This window comes from Paramisgurnus dabryanus, chromosome 6, assembly GCF_030506205.2.
Source record: "Paramisgurnus dabryanus chromosome 6, PD_genome_1.1, whole genome shotgun sequence".
NCBI classification, from domain to species: domain Eukaryota; kingdom Metazoa; phylum Chordata; class Actinopteri; order Cypriniformes; family Cobitidae; genus Paramisgurnus; species Paramisgurnus dabryanus.
In genome coordinates, this window is record NC_133342.1 from 30,060,131 (window position 1) to 30,078,123 (window position 17,993).

Sequence of the window (17,993 nt, forward strand, 5' to 3'; positions counted from 1 at the left end):
CACGAGGAAAACGTAAAAGCAGTCTCATGTTACATGAAAAGACAGGGAAAGTGGTGTACAGTGTGTATGTTCCCTATACTAATTATTCATTTGAAAACCAACTCATCCATAATATGAATTACCGTCATCTGGGATTAATACCGATCTTCCTGTCCCCCCAATCTGGGACCCCAGCCCCTGACAGAGGCATTATGCTTTGCTGAGGGTAGCTTTGAGAGCCAGTGCCCTAAATCAGGGTGCCGTCACCTTCCCTAAATGACCAGCTGGGAGAGTTTAGTGCAGACTTTCTGAACTCAGAGTAATGGGGAAATCACAGCATGTAAAAGCTGCTCGTTCAGGATATTACGCTAACAGGGCACAAAACAAGAAATGAGTTGAGCTCATTTCTAAATGTTTATATCTAGGTTATGAGCTCATGTCTAACTGTGCGTTTTAATATGAGCCTCACCCACAACCCCCTGATGTCTGGAGAAAAGAAAAGCAGATCAAACCAGCAGATCAACGTTAGTTACCTAACCAAGGTTCCCACACTTTCTGACCGATTAATTTCTATGACTTTCCAAGACTTTCCAGTCATTTGTGATTGTTGGATAAGGACTTTAAAAGTAATTTTGATGCTAATGAAACGTTTGCACTGTTTTGGGACCAACTGCACCCAAGTTTACATAAGTTTAACTCTAAACAATTGTAATATTAGAGCGGTGCACAATTTAGGCAACATTTACACGACCAAAAACGGGGATCCTGAAAACGCAAACCTTTGAAAACGTTTCCGTGTAAACTATAAAATGCAAATTGTCGTTATGCAAATGCGTATTGCACGTTTAAGGGCCGGTCACATTATAACGATAACTATAAAATATATATGTTAGGGATGCTCTGATCGATCGGCCGCAGATTGGTATCGGCCAATAACGGCAATAAATGAATTGATCGGTACTCGCTACATCTCATAAACCGATCTTTGTGTTTACTTTTGTCATCATAGGGCTCCTGAATGCGGCTGCAGTTAGAAAGCATTTTTAAAACCCGTTGCTCATGTGCGACGTGGAGATTTGGATTTCTCGCTTTGCCTTTACAGAGATATGGGTATTTTCTATGAGGACGCGTTCCGGTCCTAATGCTGCGTTCAGACCAGCCGCGGTAGAGGCATCAAGTTCGAGTGATTTCAATGTTAAGTCAATATGAAGATGTGTTGACGCGCGTCTGGAGGTCTCGCAGTACGAATAAGGTATTTAGCCCGGCACAGTAGACGCGATTCTGCCTCACCCCCTTACATTCTCTTACTTATAGAGCCTTATGTACCCCCTTGATTCCTGCGCTCTGCCACCGAGCAACGGCTTGTGGTGCCATCTCAAAAAGGGAAAAAAACACTAGCGCGTACCTTCTTAGGAGCTGTTCCACAACTGTGGAATGATCTGCCGGTCGTGACACAATCTGCTGACACTGTGCTACCTTTCAGACTCGGCTAAAAACCAATCTCTTCCGCCATTACCTCACTTTCTGATAATGGACTTACTATCTTTCTGTAGTTACCTTTCTCTTTATCTCTACATTTAAAAAAATAATAATAAATTACTAACAAACCCTTGGCTACCTATATTGTGTTGGACTAGATGATTTCCAGTGCATTCATGTGCATTCTTGTGTTGCTATAATTGCTTCTATTGTTTACCTCACTTGTAAGTCGCTTTGGACAAAAGCGTCTGCTAAATGACAATGACTAAATGTCATTTGCCCCTTTAGTTCGCGCGAATGGCACGAATTGAGTGTTGCCACGGCAAACGCGCGAGTTGGAAAATTCAAAACTCATCACGTTAACCAATCAGGAGCTTGCTCTAGTAGTGACATGATTACAGGAAGCGAGCGAGGTCGCAGAAGCCCCTCCCATGACGCAAATTTCTGCGTGAATGTCTCGATGACTAGAATTTCACATGCCGCTTTCATGCGCGAATTAAGCAAGTCAACTTAAAATGTTCAAGCGGCAAACTATAAGCAGGAGACGCAAATTTGACGTCTTAAGCGCGGCTGGTGTGAACCCGCGGTAATGCTGTGTTCAGACCAGCCTTGGTAAAGGCACGAAGCGCAAGTGATTTCAATGTTAAGTCAATGTAAAGACGAGTTGAAGCGCGTCTGGAGGTCTCTCTCTGCGCGAATAAGGCGTTTAGCACGCCATGGTAGATGCAATTCCGCCTAATTCGCGTGTCTAGTTCGCGCGAATGGTGCAAATTGAGCATTACAACGGCAAATGCGCGAGTTGGAAAATTTGAACTTTGGCGGAAAAACGCACCACGTTAATCAATCAGGAGCTTGCTCTAGTAGTGACGTGATGACAGGAAGCGAGCGAGTCGCAGAAGCCCCTCCCATGACGCGAATTTCTCGATGACTAGAATTTCACGCACGGTTTTCACGAGCGAATGAAGCAAGTAAACTCAAAATGTTCAAGCAGCCAAAAAGACGGTGTAAACGCAAATTTGAAGCTGGTGTGAACCCACGGTAACACTGCGACAGGTCTTTACATCCCCATCAAACAGCGTATACAACACATATCTATTGCGGACAATTGCATCCTCATGCCGAAAATTTATTATTTCAATGTGTTTTAAAGTTTTGATAGTTTAAACTTTAATTTTTCTCACAGCTGCTCTTGCCCACGTAAACCTGACACGTGCACACACAGCTGCCTGTCATCAGTGCGTTGGATAAACAAAACTGCTTCGGTGCGTCGCATAGACATCGTCTCCCCATTCTGTGATTGGTTCCCTATTTCAGGGGCAAAAAAGGTCCATACTGTAGTTTCAATGCTAGACTTGCAGCGTGAATAAATTTGCACACAAGGTTTGCACACTGGGGAAACCCAGGCTAATTCTTTATATGAATGCGTGTATATTTAATTCATACAGTAAAGACTGTGAAGTGTTATTTTCAGTACTTTTAACAGACATAAGCCTTTTTAAAAGGCATATTACATTTCTCTTTGCAAAAGAAATATTTGTGCAAACTTTTTATTAAAACAATAATATACCTAATTACTGCAAGAAATATAACAAAAACAGGAGCTGAGAATTTGACCTGGGAAACCTGCCATTATAAAATGTCAGATAGATTTACAAAAGACTGTAAGCAAAATTATATAAGCAAACCTTTGCAAAGGAATTCAGCGGGGAACAAGAGACCCATGCCATGTGTCAGGAATGGTGCTGATTGAATGGTGCATTTGGAGCTGATTAAAGTGCTTACTACACAATCACATCTGATTAAGCAGGCTTGTGAGATTCGTGATGCTGTGGCCACATGCAATGCACGCAGCAGAGAGTCGATAGCACAGCGTGAGCTGCTTTACATCTCTGCCTGCTGTCCACAGCAGGAATGCCCACACCTCCCATTGCAGCAGGAAGACATCAGACAGCGTACCGATGAGCAGCTACATTCAACCTCCTGTGATTTCATTCACAAACAGAACAGGTGATGTTTCTGCGGGCTTTTGCTGACTCATGTTGGAGATGTCTCTGCATTGCTGAAGAGACACAGAGGACAAGTGCTCTCTAACTGTGCGTTCACACCGCCACCGGTAAGAGCGTCAAAGTGCCCGGAAGTTTTTAAAGGGACACAAGGCAGCATTTTTATGTTAATAAATCATCTTCGTAAGTCGGTATATGGTTAAATGACTCATTACATGACGAATGAAGACTCTCTCGCCCGCCCCTACCGTCTGTAGAAAGAATACCCCACTTGCAAGTTCGCTGTATCCGACCCGGTGTCCTTCAGTCTCGTATAGTCTTAGATATAGAACGCATTTACTCCCAGACACTAGGGGGAGCTAGTAGAGAAATAATACTCAGACTTGCCTTGTGTGCCTTTAATAAGAGCCGGTGGGAAAGTTCCTGGCGAGTAGTGGCGCATCTTTGACGGTTTGAGGAACATGAAGAGTTGAAATCAACTCAACTTTATGGTAATGAGCAATGAAGAGGTTCGGCGGCAACCAATCGGATGGCAGAAACGTTTGGCGGCAACCTCATTTTCTTTTTCACTTGCAAGATAAATGTGAAGCATTATATTTGCTTATCTCCTGAATTTATTGTTAAGCATGAGACATTTTGTCATGTTGCCTGTCTAAAACCTTACATTTGTTAGAAGCTGCCTTCATATAAACATATGTCTTTGTCTTTGAATGACTTGGCAGCTATCGTAGATTTCAAACACAGCCTTTGTCCATCTGTGATCAGGTCTACATTTCCTAAGCCCTAATCCAACAGCTGCTGGCGTCTGGAAAGGGTAGTTGGACAATGGGCAATGCAAAGCCTGGGTAAACCAGAAACCAAATACACTCATGATATACTAAGACACGGTCTGAAAGATTTTTCGGGATAAATGCTTTGCACTTCCTGACCTTTTCATTGGGCACAGAGGCCATATAAGCATGCTTTCCTAGACAGACGTAGAGGAGTTGGAAAAAGTCTAGCAGCGTCCAATCAAGAATCCAGTGCAAAATGTCACATTTAATAGAGAAACCAGTGCAAAATGTCAAAAGATATCATGACAGGCACTGTAAATCCCATAATGTTTCTTATATTACCTGGACAACCAGTGAAACACATAGCAAAATACATTATTGTAATATCCTGTCTGTTGTTAACTCTTTCCCCGCCATTGACGAGTTAACTCGTCAATTAAGAGAAAATGCTTCCCTGCCAATGACAAGTATTTCCGGCAATCCGTAACACTGCTATTATCCACCAGGTCGCGCTCTTCCGCAACTTATAAAACCTGGAAGTATTGCCCTAGGGCAAACAGCAGTAAGTCAAAAATGAAATTATCTCTGGTGCTTTTGAAGAGACCTACCCATATTTGAGAGGTGATAGAAAGAGAACTAATGATTTTTTTTTTAAAGCAGAGGGTCTGATATTTCATTTGATTTATTGTATGTTTACATATTTAAAGAAGAACATTTTCTGGAAGGCATTAAACTTTTGTGAAAATCATAATAAAAAATGCTGGCACTGGCTGGCAACTTTTTAAAAAAACACTGGCGGGGAAAGAGTTAATAAGTGACCTATCACTAAAGAACATAGCTGTAACTATCCACTTTTCAGCAGAAAATGTTTTTTATATGCAAGTATAATTCCCTTTCATGCCTATTCAGCTTTTCATCAAACCAACCAGCTCCAACAGATATCCAAAAATTTGAGATAACCTAGCCTGCACTGACATGCAAAAACGCAGCTGTGGAGATTACAGCAATGCTTGTTTCCATAGTAACAGTGACTTCTCTGATTGACTGTTCTTGTTTCAGGATCATAGGTAGTGGTGTACTCATTTGTAGGCATGAATAAATGTTGTTTCATTTTACTATGTACACGCTGTACTATGTACGCTCTGACTTATTTTTTTAAAGGGCCCATATTATGCAAAATCATTTTTACAAAGTGTTTGGACACACATGTGTGTTGGCAGTGTGTAAAAGTATTCACTTCCATAGTATTATTTTTCCTACTATGGAGGTGAATAGGGATTACTAACGAATGTTTGGTTACAAACATTCCTCAAAATATCTTCCTTCCAGTTCATCAGAACAAAGAAATTTATACAGGTTTGTAACAACATGAGAGTAAGTAAATAATGATATAATTTTTAGTTTTGGGTGAACTATCCTTATAAGCTAAGAATCACTTCCTCTATGGAGCTTTTTAATGGGATTTTATTTCCAGAACCCTACAGGAAATATTTTATATGGGTCTCACCTTGACCGGAGTTGTAGATAGCTTTGACAGATTTCTTGACCTTTTGTAAAGCTGTTCGGTCCTGGTCCAAAGCCTGGAAAAACAGACAAAAAGAAGTTAAGAGGATGGTTATAAAACAGCTAAAGTAAGTTTGTGATTCATGTATGATTCATGACTACATCAGTCTTTGAATTCCACAGGAATGACATGGTTTTCCACATTTTCCAGGGAATTCCCAAACATTGGGAATTCCATAATCACACAGTAACTATGACAAAACAGACACTTCAGAGGCTGGAAAAGCATTTCTACACTCAGCCAGGATAAGAGATGGAGAAATTGACTGATATTTATTCCTCAATAAGACTTACAAAACAAACCAGCCTCCTTACACACTTACAAACCGCTACATTTAAAGACTCAATGAATTCAGAAAATGTTGACGTGTGTTAGCCTTGGGGCTTATAGTGACAAACATTTAGCTTTGAAAATGTACTCTTGTAGTAAAACAGACCAAAATACAAAGATTTCTGTCTAATAAAATACAACCTGTAACTTATTTAAAAGCCTATTGGACCTTAAAAAATGAAACCTAACCTCTGAAGAATCAGATCTTATTGGTTCTCACATCTTCTGAATAGCTGTTATTTCCATGTTTTGTCGTGTGATTTGCAAGAACCAATAGAATTTAATGTTATCAACATGTTAGCATATTGGTGCAGATCTGCATGAAGCTATGGATATGCTACGGATCAATCGCTAAATAAGCTAAAAGAAATTATAATTTTCTCTATAAACGTATCACATTACCCACATTTGGGATGGCATGAGGGTGAGAAAATTATAAAAAATGTCAGATTTACTATTTTTTTTTTTTTTTAAAGCCGCCAAAGAGAAGAAAACTATAGCATTGTGTTGTTGAATGAGACAACATTTGTAAATCTGTACACAACTCGACATAGCAGCTCTGGACCCTTGACATGCAGTTTCCTAGCAACCGCAGCACAAGGGCAGGAAGAACCTCTCGACTACACTTCAGTCTTTAGAAAGCTTTACTATCAGGTGTGGATATCATTGTATAAACTAAAACCACTGTGAAATTAAGACCTCAGAGAACCGGACATGCCCTCGAGGGTCAGAGCCCTCAGCTCATGGATTTGCTTTAAAATATTTTGATGCACGACAGTAAACAACAGGTAAACAAACAGAATGTCTTCAAGAAGCCCACTGCCCTTATATGTATTTGTTTCTGTCTTCAAAAGAGAAAAGCCAAATATAGACAGAGAAAAAAAACATGCATTTCCTGATGAGTTCACATGCAGGAAATGCAACCCATTTTCTGACGCATGTCGTCCTGGATGTTATAAAATTGGGCAGACGCCGTGCAAAAACAGGTTGACTCTATGCCATAACCTTGGAAAAAGAAGAATTATAGGAATATTCAATTTTCTTAAAAGAAAAATCCAGATAATTTACTCACCACCATGTCATCCAAAATGTTGATGTCTTTCTTTGTTTGGTCGAGAAGAAATTATGTTTTTGAGGAAAACATTCCAGGATTTTTCTCATTTTAATGGACTTTATAGAGCCCAACATTTAATACTAAACTCAACACTTAACAGTTTTTTTCAACAGAGTTTCAAAGGACTATAAACGATCCCAAACGAGGCATAAGGGTCTTATCTAGCAAAATGATTGTCACTTTTGACAATAAAAATAACAAATATACACTTTTAAAGCACAACTTCTCGTTTAAATCCGGTCGTGATGCGCCAGCGCGACCTCACGCAATACATCATGACGTCAAGAGGTCACAGAGGACGAACGCGAAACTCCGCCCCAGTGTTTACAAGTGTTGAGAACGAGGACCGTTCCTACGTTGTTGTATGTCAACTGATACTAATAAATGTCTTTGTGTCAGTTTATTGTTTACAATGGTCCGCAAATGTGCGTTTTATATATGTAACACGTGACCTCCCTACGTCACTACGCATTTACGTTAGGTCGCGCTGGACCGGATTTAGACGAGAAGTTGTGCTTTAAAAGTGTATATTTGTTATTTTTCTTGTCAAAAATGACAATCGTTTTGCTAGATAAGACCCTTATGCCTCGTTTGGGATCGTTTAGAGTCCTTTGAAACTCTGTTGAAAAAAACTGTTAAGTGTTGAGTTAAGTATTAAGTGTTGGGCTCTATTAAAGTCCATTAAAATGAGAAAAATCCTGCAATGTTTTCCTCAAAAAACATAATTTCTTCTCGACTGAACAAAGAAAGACATCAACATTTTGGATGACATGGTGGTGAGTAAATTATCTGGATTTTTCTTTTAAGAAAATGGACTATTCCTTTAAGACAACTGTTGGCAAAAATTACAGATGCACTGATATAAAAATTCCTGTGTCGATACTGACATTCGATTATAGTTGTGTGCCATGATTCGCCAAATCCTCGATTCAATTACACGATTCTATTCGATTCACGATTTTTTCAACTTTTATTTGAAAGCACATAACATGCTATGCCATTTTTAGACTAGACTTTTATGAAATATAATATCTGACCTTGAACCCGGAGATGCCCTGCCATGTTAGTCGTGCTGCCAGTGGAAAAATATGGTACACGCACATACCTGATAAAACGAAACTTCCTGTCAGATGAACATTCCTGTCAGTTCTTTGCACCTTAGAAATGTGCTTTTATTACCGATTGTGAGACTATACCCCAATAAGTCATGTTTAAATGCTTTTTTCATAACTCTTAAGCAACTGAAATAAGTTTTTGTGAAACTTAAACAGATCTCAGTTCAGAGAAACGACCGCTACTGGCACCGACGCCGTTCTGCTGTGCATGCCATTTTTTTATTCGAAGTTCGATGTTGTGACTTAATTTCAATCGATTTTGATTTCGATTATATATTATATATGTATATTATATATGTTGATTATAGGCCAATACAGTGGTATAGATGCTTTCACCAGCTGCATGCACAAACTTAAAGGAACAGTATGTAAGAAATTTATATCAATTAATCATAAAATGGCCCTGATATGTCACTAGACATTAAGAAATAATTTTCATTTCAAATACTTATATCACTGACAACAGTGGTCTGGCCAGGATATTGTCATTTTAAAAAGTGGAGTTGCAGCCCTCAACTGATGTTTATGTTGTCATTTTGTGTATTGTCCACCAGTTGTGTGATTGCAGTACCAGTTTTAGCCACAAGTTTTGTGATTGCAATACCAGTTTTGGCCACAATCCTACATACTATTCCTTTAACTTCCGGTCTCTGTTTGTTTAATGGTCTGACTAAACTGACCTCTAAAACAAATATCTCATTGGATATAATGAAAATATAATTTGTGCAGAGAGCATTCGGTTAATATTATTATCATCTTGTTTTTGAGATGCCAATCAATCACAAGAAATGTGAATCACAAAAATATGCTGGTTGTGACTGGGTTGCCATGGAAACCCTGACAGGAAACAGGTCATCAGCTGATAAAAGACTCTGGCCTCTGTAGCATGTGGACTGCATTATATTCCAGTCTGTCCTAGATTGACGTCCTGCTATATGTGTATAGATAAATTGTGTTTTCAAAAACATCTATTGTGTTTATGTGCCTCCTACTACAATGATCACAAGACTTGTGCTGAGGCAGGACGAGGAAGGGACGACTCTGATCAAGAACTTGTGGTAATGAAAGTCATAGTTTTGTAGCACAAAGGATTTCCTCTGCGGCATTTCTCTCATTCTTCTACTGCTATGTTTGGACATTGGTACACCATAATGGACTGGCCACTGCAATACAGAGACAGACTTATCAGGATGAGACTTTTTCAGAATATTGTTTTGTCCTTGTTCATTTAAGACATCCATCTTGTTACATCATTGTTCTTAAAGACACGTCATGTAGTTGAATCAAGGCCTGAATGAAAATTTAACGGACTATTCAACAAAATTTATGGCGCACTGTCAATGTTTTATAGACAATAACAGTTCAATGGAACAAACAAAAAAATGGCTTTTTCAGTGATGAAAGGCAAGAAGACAGCACATCAAATATAAGTTATTATTATTTTTTGATAGCAAGATAAGGGATCTCAGACAGGGTATAATTCCCTCCTCTTTAAATACATTTAACTTTGCTAACCATTACTCGAATCAATTTCTGTTTCAGATTTGCTAGATATAGTTAAGCAGCTTAAGCCGTCTGGCTCATCACTGGACAGTCTTCCCCCTTTTTTATTATTTAAACAAGTTTTTACGGATGTGGCTCCACATCTATTGATCATAATAAATCACAGTCTAGAATCTGGCATTATGCCTGACTGTTTAAAGCATACAGTAGTCCATCCACTGCTTAAAGGGATAGTTCACTTTAAAATGAAAATTTTGTCATAATTTACTCATCCTCATTTTGTTCTAAACCTGTATGAATCAATTTTTTTCTGATGAACACAAAAGAAGGTATTTTGAGAAACACACAGAAGTGACCATAGACTTCCATAGTAGGAATAAAAAAATATAATGGAATTTAATGGGTACCGTCAGCAGTTTGCTTACCATCATTTATCAAAATATTTTCTTCTTCATTTATCACAATACTTCCAAACAAAAAAATTTCCTACTATGGAAGTCTAAGGTCACTTACTGCTGTGTGTTTACCATCATTTCTCAAAATATCTTCTTTTGTGCTCATCAGAAAAAAGGAATTCATACAGGTTTAGAACAACACGAGGACAGAATTTTCATTTTAAAGTGAACTATACTTGGAACTCATCTGTTTTGAGAAACTTTAGGCCTATTTCTAAGTTCTAACCTGCCTTTTATTCCCAAAAAATTGTGTTTTCACAGTTACAGCACTTTTAAGTCGAGAACTCAATGTTTGAAACATTTCAGTCTGTTTTTCCAAAATGTCATTCCACTGAGACTGCGCTGGTTCAAGTTCTTAATGATATTTTAATTTCATGTGATTTTGCACTTCTTGTGCACTATTAATCATTATGTTCTTACTGAACGTCTTAAACACTTTGTTGGTGTAAGAGGTATAGATTTAGAATGGTTGAAATCATATCTTACAAATAGAAACTTCTCAGTCAAGATGGGTGAACATTACTTAAGTAAAGCCCATTTTTTTATGGAGTTCCCCAGGGCTCTATTCTGGCTCCATTGTTATTTTCCCTGTATACCATAAAACTTCAAATAATAGCCGAGTCCCAAATAGACGCCTGTCTCTTTTAGACGCCTGGTGTGACAACAGGTTTGGGTAAATAAACGCCTGTCTCAAATAAAGGCCTGGTCTGTTTTTTTAGTTTCGGGTTGTATTTAATCTTCTAAAATCCTGTTTAAGCCAGTTCTATGGTGCAGATTGCACACGCTAAAGTTTTGATTAGCGGTATATGTCACGTGACAGACGTAGTCGTTCCATTACTCATCACTATGAAAACACAACAAGGTTCGTTTTTTCAGGACTGAAGTGATGATGACAGTAGCGAAGTGGCAATCGGGAGAGTCAGGACTTTTCCTGGTGGTCCGGTAGTGTTTTGAGGCCGGTGTTGTATCTGGCCGCACTATCAAGCCCGTCTCACCTGGAGTTCTAGTCAAGGGAGCCAATCCAAAAAAAAAAAAAGAGGCTACCCAATAGCAAATCAGAAAATAGCACTGTTGTATCTGGGTAAGATTTCACGCAACAACCAATAAAAAGCATATCCTCGTTTGGTTTATTTATGCTGCCAATAATTTAAATGCCTTACTTACCAATTAGCATAAGACAAGCGCCATCTCTTAGTCCAGACTAAAAACATTTTTATTTTTTAAAAAGCTTTGGATTGACATTGGGACATGTGTATTAATGATGGGATTTTATGTTCATTTATGTTTTTTTTGTTTGCCAATTTTAGTATGAATTTGATTATGTTGTGGAAAGCACATTGGTCAACGGCCATAGATTTTTTTGCTATACAAATAAATTGTTATTGTGAAATATATGCTTAAAATGTGCAACAATCACATATTTCACTAGTATAACCATAATAATAAACAATGAATCTGTGTTAGCAAGAGACTAGACTTGACACTGGAGACTGCAATGTTGCTGAATACCTCCTAAATCATACAGCATGGGTCTTTAAGAGGCGGCCCGGGGACCCTTGAGGGTCCTTGGTGGTATTAATGGGGGTCCTTCAAAACATTTTTTATTAAAACAGAAATGCAATAATAGGCTAATAATAAACATTAAAACATGAAAGTAAAGAGCATAAATATCCCACGTTAGAATCTATTCAGTAAAATTAACAGTATGTGTATATCACATGTGTATACCAAAAATTATTATTTTAATATCTTTGTAACATTACCATTTTAACAATGTATTTAAATACAGTCTTAATTTGATACATGTACTGTGGGTCCCTGCTTCTCCCTTATATAATGGGTCCTTGGCTTGAAAAGGTTGAAGACCTGTGTCATACAAGTTTATGCAAATAAATGGCAGAATTTACATTTTTTACAGTCAACCATCCCTTTGTTGTTTAGTTTTGATAAAGTACTGCTTTAAAAATAACTACATTGTAAATAAAACAGAACATTCATTGAAAGTATCTTTACGTCTTATACAATACTAAACACAGAAACTGGACCTATAGGAGTTCTGACGTTGGACTGCTCAGTTATCACTTATTCCAGCTAAAATTTATAGCATTTTTTGCTTATAGAAAAAACAGAACAACAAAAGACCAACCATCTTGTCAAATTTGTAAGTTTGAAAAACTATACACCACACATTTTACCTCCTTTCAAACCCCAGTCCATTAGATTCACACTAAGAACAAGCAGATCAATAGTGGACTTTATCAAGACAGCCAATCATGAATGTGAATCAAAACCAACACACGCCTGCCAAGTGAGGAAATGGAGCATTCTCCACAGCCTGCCAGAAATATCTTTTACTAGATAACATTTCCAAGACCTCATCACAGTGCCATGTGCACATGTAGGTGAGAAGAGACCTACATCAGCTATCAGGCACAAAAAACATCACCGCCTTAAGGAATCGCTTCTCTTTGCCAAACCAAAGCCAGCGCACATGTGGGCCGACTGGAGTTTACAGCATAGGGAAAAAACCTCCGGCCAAAGTTTTACAAAGTTTATGCATCCAGGATGATGACAGTTTTTATTACAATAAATCTGAAAAAATTAAGTGGAAACAATCAAGAGAATTTGATAAACGCAATGGAAAACATTGCATGAAGTCAACGCCCCAAACATTGATGAAGCCAATGAACAACCACAAGCCTGGCAATCATCCTTCCAGCATTGACAACAAAAAATGAATATGTAGGACTAGATTAAGGATGAACAGGCCACTGTCCGATTATCATCACTTTGGTACATATCCATGATGGCAGACCCAATGAAACCGAACCGGAATGTTAGGTATGTGTTTGGTTCTAAGGATTTGAGAACCTTAGCTATGTTCTGTCAAAGTCTGATGAATAACACACAACACAGTCAAACACACACACAAACCAGGCAGATATTCCTCAGGGATGTTAAAGAAACACTGCGTTGGACAAAAATCCAGGTAGAAAACTCAATGAATCTGTCAGACAGTCGGTGTAGTGTGTGACGTGCCTACTTTCTACTCAGGAACGGGATATCACTTCATACTGTTCCCTTTTGACTTAAACCACATGATTTGTGATTGTGGAAAAAGTTACATCAAAAGACTAGGAATAAGATATGAAGAAGTCATGTTTTGCTGTTTCCAGATACCTAGCCATGTCCTAGATTTCATACACATTATATTCCAATGGAACTCAACTTTTGAAACACCAAACTTTTACTTTTGCTTAAAGATCAGGGTTCATATTTTGAAAGCTTCTTATGATCTTCTCAGAGATCTACTAATTTAGCTTAAAAACTTCTAGGTGGGAGTCTTAGCTTAAGAGCGATTCAGGACCAATCCGAGAGCAACTTTGAGCAGGGAACAGACAAAAACTTTTAAACTACTGTGGAGGCAGGACTGACCGTACACAGTGATTGGTTGTTTGTCCAAGAAGGAAAAAAGAGTATAGGGTATAGGGTCTATTATAATCAGTTTGAAATTACAGGTGTAATTTTTCGTATTTACCATACTCACACACACTCTATAGACCGTTTCATCGGGTGCAACTCTTTAACAAATACCTCGTCAAAAATAACAAATGTTTTGGGTTCCTATGTAATCTACGTGTTGTTTATTTTGCTTGTCATATAAATAAACTACTTTAAAATAACTTTGTTGTTATTTATTCTTCGCAGAGTTTACCGGAAGTTACGTGATGACCACGAAAGCCGCGTGTTAATGTTGTTACTGCTGAAACCGTCTATATTGAGTATATGTATATTAGGGATGGGAAGATTCCCTGATTGGCTCAGTGCATCTGCATAAAGAGTTAACAATGCAATGCATCGGTTTAAAAACTGTGCACTGGATTCAAATTAGATTTTTGCATCAGTAAAAATCAGATTTAATTATGTATAATTATTAGTAGATACATTATACTATTATTATTTAGAAAGTAACCAATATTTTAAAGAGCACCAATGGTTTGATTAACGATTTCCTTTGGTGTGTAGGTGTGTATTAGTACATGTTAACAATATACAAAAGGTACATACCCCAAAGTAAATGATGACGGGAGTTATCGTTTCCAACGTAAATCTCTGTCTTGGACTACAACACACACACGGATTGTAGGCAACAGTTTACTTCCTGGGTTGGTGACAGGGTTTCCCGCAGCACTTTTCAGTTCGGGCAGCCCACCTAAGCTGGGAAACCCTACCGCCTTAAAGCAAACCTTAAGACTTATTGCTCTTTGCTCCCCCTACAGGTTAGAAGCGTAATTGTTCATTACCACTGTCGTAAATACTGCAGCATAGCTGGCTCTGATTGGATTGTAGGTCTGCCGTAAAGCAAGTTTTTGTAGTTTTCACTCCAACTACAGGACCACTACCCGACGGCTGGAAACTTCTTTAGTGCGGTTTTGGCCGATAGAGGGCTGCAAAGCGAATGTGAAAGTGCCATTCACCCTGATTTGAGTGGATGAACCACTGAAACTTTTTTGGAAACGTTATTTTAAGGTGAAAAAAACTCTTTGGTGTTGCTTTAACTAGGTCGTTAAAAAAATATATTTGCCAAAAAAAAAGGCCGTCAAGTGCATCTCAAAGAATAGCGCGGGACCCTCTTCACTCCGCGAGCAGGCACACGCGTCACATGGCTGAAATGAGAAAGACTTGGTCCGGACAGTCACCGTCTGGAGGATAACTAGCCAGTTGATAAAACATCTCAGAGAATCGGAAGCAAAACAAATGTGGGTGGGGCCAAAGCATTTACTGGTAGTAGATGCCATTTTCATTCCATTTGTATTCTGGTGCCGTTTAATAAAAACATTGCTTTTATAGCCTAAGAGCTTTGCTTACCTTATTGTGTCGCAGAAGTACAGTTGGCGAAAGTAGTAAAAACATTAAATGGAGTTTAAATTATATGGACTCTAAATGAGTCAAGTGGAATGAATTTGATGAAGCAGCAGCGGGAAAGTCACTTTCTGATTTTTTGACCTCTACTTCCAGATTGAATGACGTCAATAAAACAGTTTTTGACTAAACCCACAGGAATACGTCAGTCACCAGCTTTGGCGTAAACGGCTCTGCTAAGCTAAGCTGCTATCGAATCACAACACACTAAACAAACTACACAAACAGAACTCGTTACGTATTTCTGAAGGAGGGACTTTATAGAACAAGGAAGCCTATTTTTAGAAGAGTGGAAACGGAATAGAGATAAGTAAATTGTGTGAAAAATACCTCGTTTTTTTACACTTGAAACATAAACACATGTTATATTGCGCACTGTGTAAACACATTCATACCTTCAAAAAACAGAAAAAACTGGACCTTTAATACCAGGTGTAAACAGGGCCTAAGCAAAGACAATGCTGTTCTGAAACAAACAATATGGTATATTTTTAGCATCAGCTGTTTTAGCCAGAGCAGAGGAAGTGAATGCAAAGGTGCCGGTCAGCCCTGAAGGCCGTTCCTAAGTGTACGTCTGTTGACCTCAACGCAAGGACAGGGGACGCCGGGCACGGTTTCTCCGTCAGCCACAGCATGTGCTTTTATAAGCATACAGCTGAGCTTAGCTTGGACCGTTCTCAAATGACCAACACACAGCACAATCACACATCAGCAAAGATTTAGCCAAGACCTCAAGCATTATTATTCTGCTGACTAACACTAAGCAGCCACTGTTCAGTCATCACAGTCCGCTACAGAGACTGCTGCTTCTGATGGATGATGACACAAAGCAAATACATCCTAGGTGAGCAGGCAAAGATTAGTGTAGGTGTAGACTAATATATAATGTACAGTCATTCATTATCACCAAATAAACCTTGACAGGGTGATAAAGACCCTGATGTATAGCCTAGACCCTGGCTGCTTATACACCTGGTTATACACAAAACATTATCTAGCATAAAGAACATAAAATATTGATCTGAGAAGAAAGAGGAAGTGATATGATAAAGCAACACGGTACTAGAGGACAAACTGTAGTAAATATAGTCACAACTGAAGGGTTGCAATGTTAAGCCCAAAGTATAGTATGTTTTTTTACGTGTGTGCGAACGCATGTGCACGGTCGAACGCGCAGCCTTGCAAAGTATCATTTATTTGACTCGTACGTATACACAGACGTCCAACGCATGCACATTGAGACAAAATGCAATGCATCTCCTGGGCTACATACTACATTCTTATGTACGCACATAAGCAACCTACACAAACAAAGTACACACTTTTACAAAACACTTACACTTTGATGACGAAATTTGCGCAATGCGGACCCACATGTATGCGTAAAAACTATACTTTTAGCTCTATGCACAATGCAGGGACACAAAGATACCTGCAATCCCTTCAGCAATGACAATATTCACAGTAAGACATATACACAAATACAAAATATTTAAAAAGTATATTAAAGGCACACCACAGAACTTTTTGGCAACTAGGTGGTGCTAGACATGTATTTTTCACGTCTAGCGCCCCTAGACGCCACAAGCGCCGCCCCCGCACTGCCACAAAGGAAAAGAAGACAACTCTTTATGTCGCAAAGTGTGCCTTCCAGCATCTCATATGAATATAATTTCATGGGTTTTATTTTTTCAAATGTCAAAAGATCCCGTAGCTCACGTTTACAAGCCAGTTGTAACGGTGGTCGCTTGGTTAAAGTTTATATAAAAAATATATTTCCTTAAAGGGAAATCGAACACGGATCGCCTGTGTCGTAGGTCCATGACGCTACCACGGCGCCATAGTGTCACATGATATATGTCTCTCTCTCTAAATTCACGTTAAAAAAAAAAAAAGTGTTCGGCGCCAGACAGGACTTACATATGCAAGCAATATAACATTACTTACTAGTCCAAAAGCATGACGGACAAGTCAGCATCGGTCAGAAACCCCTCCTGCTTCTTTAGTTCACGCCGGCCCAATATAATTGATCCTCGTCCTTCTTTTTATTCTGTCACTCTCCCGTTTACTCTTTCTGGTCTCCTCCGACAAAACCTTGGGTTTCTTTTTCTTACTTGCTGCTTCGGCAATGACAAAATCATCAGGAAAATAAATAGTTGCGCTCTCACGTACGAAATTGAGGAAGTGGAGGAAGTGACATTTGCCGTAAGGCAGATTTTTGTAGTTCTTTTTGTGCTCGGGTTACTATCTGAAAGTTTAAAAGAATGAGTAAAAGTGATACAGATCCCGTCAGGCTATGGTAGACATGCCATTCAACCTATTTTAAGTTGATGTACCATCACAATTATATTATGAAAGTTGAAAAACTACAAAGTGTCACTTTAAGTAAACCAAATATTATTAGTGTTGGCCGATCTTCTCTATAATAAGTCCTGTGATCATTGTGTGAGATCGCCAATACAAAATATCATTGAAGGGCAGGGCAATAGTTTACGTATTTACGTATTTGCTCATTTATCTATGACAAGCCACTGAATTGGTTAAAAAAAACGAAGAGGTTTTACTTTAATGGCAAACATAGCTAGAAAATACCCATGTGACCACAACCAACACTCCATCAGACCACGTGTCCAGGACAACCCTTATGAAAATGAACCATAGCTTTTTTTGGAAGTAACCATGGTGTTTTTTGTGTTATCTTGTGTTAACCATGGACCATAGTAACCATGTTTTTTTGTTTTGACTGTAGTAAAAC

The 17,993-nt window shown here is 38.7% G+C and overlaps 1 protein-coding gene across 2 annotated transcripts in view; it reads right to left on the reverse strand.

Annotated features, from left to right (window-relative positions):
• Positions 1-17,993, reverse strand: part of asap1a (ArfGAP with SH3 domain, ankyrin repeat and PH domain 1a) — a 63,504-nt gene that overhangs the window by 37,763 nt on the left and 7,748 nt on the right. For both annotated transcript variants that reach the window (XM_065276531.2, XM_065276532.2), the window contains exon 4: positions 5,742-5,814. In XM_065276531.2, coding sequence (XP_065132603.1) covers positions 5,742-5,814 — 73 coding nt within the window. The remainder of the gene's footprint in view (positions 1-5,741; positions 5,815-17,993) is intronic.